The 6,000-nt window shown below is 33.5% G+C and overlaps 1 protein-coding gene across 1 annotated transcript in view; it reads left to right on the forward strand.

Annotated features, from left to right (window-relative positions):
• The window catches only part of LOC106791178 (protocadherin-15), a 28,674-nt gene extending 23,287 nt beyond the window's left edge, over positions 1 to 5,387 (forward strand). Inside the window, exons 15-21 of the mRNA XM_014756645.1 lie at positions 98 to 229; positions 308 to 424; positions 742 to 1,140; positions 1,293 to 1,924; positions 2,321 to 2,551; positions 3,402 to 3,631; positions 4,213 to 5,387. Coding sequence (XP_014612131.1) covers positions 98 to 229; positions 308 to 424; positions 742 to 1,140; positions 1,293 to 1,924; positions 2,321 to 2,551; positions 3,402 to 3,631; positions 4,213 to 4,535 — 2,064 coding nt within the window. The 3' untranslated portion in view covers positions 4,536 to 5,387. The remainder of the gene's footprint in view (positions 1 to 97; positions 230 to 307; positions 425 to 741; positions 1,141 to 1,292; positions 1,925 to 2,320; positions 2,552 to 3,401; positions 3,632 to 4,212) is intronic.
• Positions 5,388 to 6,000: the final 613 nt, after the last annotated feature.

A 6,000-nucleotide genomic window follows, 5' to 3' on the forward strand; every position in this document is an offset into this window, starting at 1 on the left:
GGTAAAAATGAATAATAAAAATTCGTGCATGTTAAAATAATTGAAAATTAGAGAGAAAAAAAAAGTATTAATATTGGATATTTAATGGGTTTAATAGGATGTTAACGATATACCACCAATCTTTACCATGGTACCTAGACCCATTACTCTTGACGACGATTCACCTATAGGAACGACGGTTATCAATCTTGTTGCCACAGATTCCGACGGAACTGCGCCAGGAAATCAGGTAATTAAATTAATGAAACTGCGTGTATGGTGATAAACGTAAGATAAATAGATAATCGAATTATCTTGATTTCTTTAGGTGAGGTACGAAATCATCGGACGTGGTATTGCGAGCAAATACTTTGTCATAGATCCTGACACCGGTGTTATTAGAATTCGAGATGATCTTAGAAAAGAAACCGACACTGAATATCAGGTATTTGTTAATTTGTTTCTTTTTTTTTTAATAAATATTCGTGGTTATAAACATATAGTCAATTTTTTATTTTCTACGAAGATTTTCTTCAACGTTAAATAAAAATTGTGATTAACGTGTACAGATAGTCGGATGAATTCCGAATTACATTATGTTGATGCCGGATATATACGGCGCTCGTGTATCAATAGGGTTAATCAATACTATTTTAACTAATAAATTTATTTATCATAAATAATATAAATCAAATGAACTTTTCAAGCAATTGAATCATTTTAGATTATTATCATTATTATTATTCGTTACTTTTTAATTAGGTTGACGTGCGAGCATACGACATGGGCGAGCCTCAATTGTCATCCGTGACAACTGTCCCAATTTTTGTTCGACACGTTGCTACCGTTCCCCCAGAAGTTGGTTTAGGTTTTGCCGAGAATTCCTACAACGTCGAGGTGCCGGAAGATGCAACTGACGGGACATTGATCAAGATAATTACAATCATCAACAGTCACGCTCATGATTCGACACCCTTGAAATGTGAGATATACAGCGGAAATGAGAATGATTTGTTCGAGGCCAATGTCACAGAGGAACGCAACTGTGCGCTTAAATTGAAAAAGGGTGCTTTGGATTATGAGACTACTGAATTTTATCAGATCAAAATTAGGCTCGAATCGTTGTCCGGGTTGTTGAATTCTGGCCGAAATACAACTATGGTGAGCGATTAATTTATATATATATAATTATTTATATATTTTAAATATGAAATATAAATGTTGTTTGAGAAGAAGAAGAATTTTCCTTGACAATTGTGATTTATTCGTCGCCGTGATAAAATCTAAAACAAATGATTATTTATTGTTAACAGGTAAAAATCCAAGTAATAGACGTCAACGACAACAAACCTGAGTTTATATTCCCGGAGGATGATAACAAGCTCAGAAATGGCCGATACTTCGCTGCAATACCTAGGAACGTTCAATTCGGTTCTGGCGTTTTGCAAGTGAAAGCTCACGACAAGGATAACGGAAAATACGGAAAATTGGAGTACAAAATAGTCGATGGAAGCGGCGGCTCGGATTATTTCGCGATCGATGCCTTTTCAGGAATAATTCGTACAACGGCAACATTCGACAACATAGATTCCGCTGAATTACCGTTCAAATTCAAAGTCAGCGTACGCGACAATCCAAATTCGACGATTAATTTCAATACGATCGTGGCACCGGTAATAGTGAATCTGATTGGCGAAGAAAATTTATTGATATTGGTCGTACAAGACGCGGCACCGGAGGTACTTCAAAAGGATTCCAGAAGAATGGCTAACATAGTCGAAGAAAAGAGCGGATTGCTGATTGGTATCGATAGGATTACCGTTAGAAAAGTTCGTACTAAAAATGGTACGGTTGAAACTTATCCGCAAGACTCGGACGTTTGGTTTTATGGGATTGATCCTGACACCGAACTGATATTGGATCGCAATAGTTCCAAAATACAGAGGTACATTTTTTCCTCCGTTAAGCAACAAAAATCACTCTATTTTTTAATTTCAAATTCAACGAAATCTCTTGAATATAACGTAGACATAATTTTCGATTACGCAACAGATATTACTTTGAAAAAATATCGTGAAATTATTTTTCACCGATAAAGTATATAATCATTTCTTAATACTTCGTATAATTAGCAGCACCGGTACCAACACCAGCACCACTGTGCTGTGTGTTGATGGGTGGGTGGGGGGCGAGACTTTGCGATTGTAATGACTACGGTTGACCTTGAATATTTATCGCCAGTAATGCCAATTGCGATAAAAACGTGCACCGCATTTGTTTAACGATTCGTTCTATATATATATATGTATTTTTTTTTCTTTTTTTTTTCCTACTTTTTTAGGTCGATCGTCGAAAGAACTGCGGCATCGAACATCACGTTTGACGTGTCAACGTTAGTTAGAGCTAATGCAATCGAAATACACGCGCCAGTAATGTACGCTGAGCCGGTACGCACGCAAACAGCTGTTGCGTTCAGTGGTGAGGTATTTCCATATGCTCTTATCATCATTGCCTGCGTCATACTGATACTTGGAATAGCTGGAATCATCTACATCTGCGTATCTTGGTCCAGGTAATTTCATTTCTTTCTTTATTTTGTTCCCTATAAACCCATCCCCTCCATTCCTTTGATGAAGTATTTCCATATGCTTTTATATTATCATTACCTGCATCATACTGATACTTGGAATCATCTACATTTGCGTATCTTGGTCCAGGAAAGGTCCCCCTTCTCCTCCTGTCCCATTCCCATTGATCCAGTTTTTTTTTTGTATTTTCTTACCTTTTTTTCCTCTTTTTTTTATTATTATTATTATTATTATTCAGCTGCGTCAGTTCAGTGCCACGTATAAATCATTCGTAATACTTCGTTATTGTTACTCGATCGACCTACTTTTCCTTGTCATTACCACGAGAACAGAACAGAACAGAACAGAACATAAGCGCATGCTTAGAAAATATCTTCGCAAATGAACGTGCTTCGTGCTTATTCACGTTAATGCGAATATTATATAATCATGGGAACTCGTCATATTTTCTCTTCTTTTTTTTTTTATTATTATTAGATTCATTAACATTAATTAATATCGTCTTTATTACCTTTCTCTTTGACAATATCTGTTTGCAAACGAGTCGTGAATTTTTGTTTAACTCACTCTTTGGAGTCAACAGCACACGGAGGGGACAGGAGGGAGGTGTTTTTTTCGTTAGTTTGTCCGAACGGGTCACCCATTCATTTTAATAACTGCGAACCATCGTTTCTTACGGGAACTAGTTCTTTTTTTTTTTTTAAACTAACGCGTGGCTTGATTCGATTAACGTTAATTAATATTTCCGTAATTCTAATGAAATGTGTCTCGTTGTCGTAATTAACAATTTACATTGCATAAAATATAAAAGAATATAATAATGTGTGATCATAGGTACAAGGCATACAAGGAACGTATGCAACGAATGTACGTTGTACCACGTTATGATCCTGTTTACGTTGAGCCTAATTTAAAGGAATATGAGACCCAGGTGCTACAGATGAGCGTTCCAGTTGATGACAACGACAGTTACAACGACTTGCAACTTGATTTCAGCAACAAAAATCATGCATTCAGTTTGGACAACGTTAGTTACATTACCAAAGACCACGGCGGTAGTATCGGTAATAATAATATTTAACATATTATTTATTTCACTTGGCGATAATATATTTTAATATTATTTTTTGTTAATATTTCAAATCGTATCTCAAAAAAAAAATCGAATATTTAATTTTTTTTTATTAAATTATTCCAAAAGATTATTCGCGATAGTTTATGATATCATTGAGAGAATCATTATATTGGCGTTAAAAAAAATATAATAATTCTGAATACCTAATTATTATTAGGGACGTGTTTATGGTACTTGATAAATTATTAATAGGATTAAAAATCCCATAGAGATTTTTTTTTCAAAATAATATAATATAATCTTGTAACACGATTAATTCGTTAAATCATTTATATATAAACCATATAGAAATATTTATTACATTACCATTATAGCGAAGGGAATCGTGTTGAATCGATAACAACGTTTTCAGAAAATCATTTTTATGGGAAAATAAAAAAGTATATCGTTACGATGTTTCTTATTTCTCTTTCTCTCTTCTCTCTCTCTCTCTCTCTGGAGTTGTTTCCTCGTAACACGTAAAATGGCAAAACGATTCGTTCTTTCTTTTTTTTGTTTCACTTTTTCAAGGTCAACAGAGTCCTGTGAGCTCGGAAGCTGCAACAACGGCCCGTGCATCGAGCATCGCTGGGAATCATGCCGAGGGTAACATTCATTCCCTTAGACGATCAACTCTAGGTCGTAAGAACCACACAAGCAGTAACAGCAACACCATGAACAATCACGATACCACCACACCCGTATTAAATCCCCTTTACAATCATGCCGGTGATTTACTCAGTGCTAGTCCTTCCAACGATAACGTTACGTTCCGAGAAAAAAAGGATTATTCTCATCTTGGTTTTACTTATTTGTACGAACAAAGTCCCGTCGAGACTACCACTGAATTGTAAAACAATAACAACAACAACAACAACAAGAAAAAAAGTAACAAATCTTCGACCATGCTACTTCGGAATTATTATTTGCTAGAACAAATGGGAAATTTGTTTCATGGTGAAGAGTAGACCCAAAAGGTAATAGCATTGGAAAGTATTCCATATAAACGAGAGAAAAAAATAAACTGTATATATTATTACTGACCAAAAGTCGCACAGAAACAAATCATTTCTTTCATTTTTTTTTCGGATTTAAAGGGAAGAAGAGGGAAGTAAAACTAACATAATCTCGCGTTCGTAGCAGGTTTCATCGCAAAACAGCGAATACATTATAAACGACACACACCTCGCTTGATATTTTTCAAACGTGCCAGACATTTTTTTCTCTCCTTTTTTTCATTTCTTTTTTTTTTTTCTTTTATTTGTTTTCTCTTTTCGCGACTATATGAAGGCGTACAATTTTTACCAACTATATCGAAAAAGAAAGAAAGAAAGAAAGAAGAAAAAAAAAAAAAGAAAAGGGGAAAAGAAAACCTACATATACACGCTCATATACCTTAAAAGAAAAGTCCCTTTTCATAGGAATTATCAGTATACTCGCGAAATGATCGATAACGAACAAATAAAAACACTTTTTCGAGGGATTGAAAACCGATACGAAAAAAAAAATAAAGAAAAAGAAAGAAAGAAAGAAATAACCTAACGTAAAAAAGAAAAACATAACCTAACCTAAAAAAAAATCTCACGGAACAATCTCAACGAAAATCGCGAAGCGTAATTTTATCGATTTGGTATATTATATTTTGATAAAGTAAAGAGAGAGAGAGAGTAAATAAAAAAGAAATTATAGGAAAATGAAATATTTGAAAATATAAAAAGTACATCTATAGAAATGTATATATATAGGATAGAAAGAAAATATATATTTATATTTTTACTTTTTTTTTTTTTCGATTTAATTTATATCGATCTTACTTTTTTTTTTCTTTGACTTAAAGGAAAATTCTTGAAAAGATTAATTAACGGTGAGCAATCCTCGATGATGATCGATTAAAGAATAACTTTCATCTTCTTAAAGCCAACAAGATAAGATTTTTTAATCGATCATAGTGTTTACTTGCATTTTCTCTATTTCTATCTTCCAAATGAAAAAACAAAACCTATGGCTTTTCAATTGCATAGATAACGAATGAATTATACTGTTAAATGTTTTCTTTTATATATATATAATATCGAAAGTCTGCGTGCCGTCCATGAAAAAAAAAAAAAAACAGAAATAAAATATTCTATTTTTCTGTTTGTTTGTTTGAAGATATGATGATTGAAAAATAGCGTGCGTGAGTTTTTTTTCCGGTTATTTTACATATTATTTTGTTTTTATAGCGTGAAAGATATCAGAATGATCGATAGGACTGTATGATGATGATGATGATGATGTTTGAAGAAAAAAAAAACACACACACATACACAAGATATACCG

This window comes from Polistes canadensis, unplaced genomic scaffold (assembly GCF_001313835.1).
Source record: "Polistes canadensis isolate GaletaPanama2010 unplaced genomic scaffold, ASM131383v1 scaffold_289, whole genome shotgun sequence".
In the NCBI taxonomy this organism is placed as follows: domain Eukaryota; kingdom Metazoa; phylum Arthropoda; class Insecta; order Hymenoptera; family Vespidae; genus Polistes; species Polistes canadensis.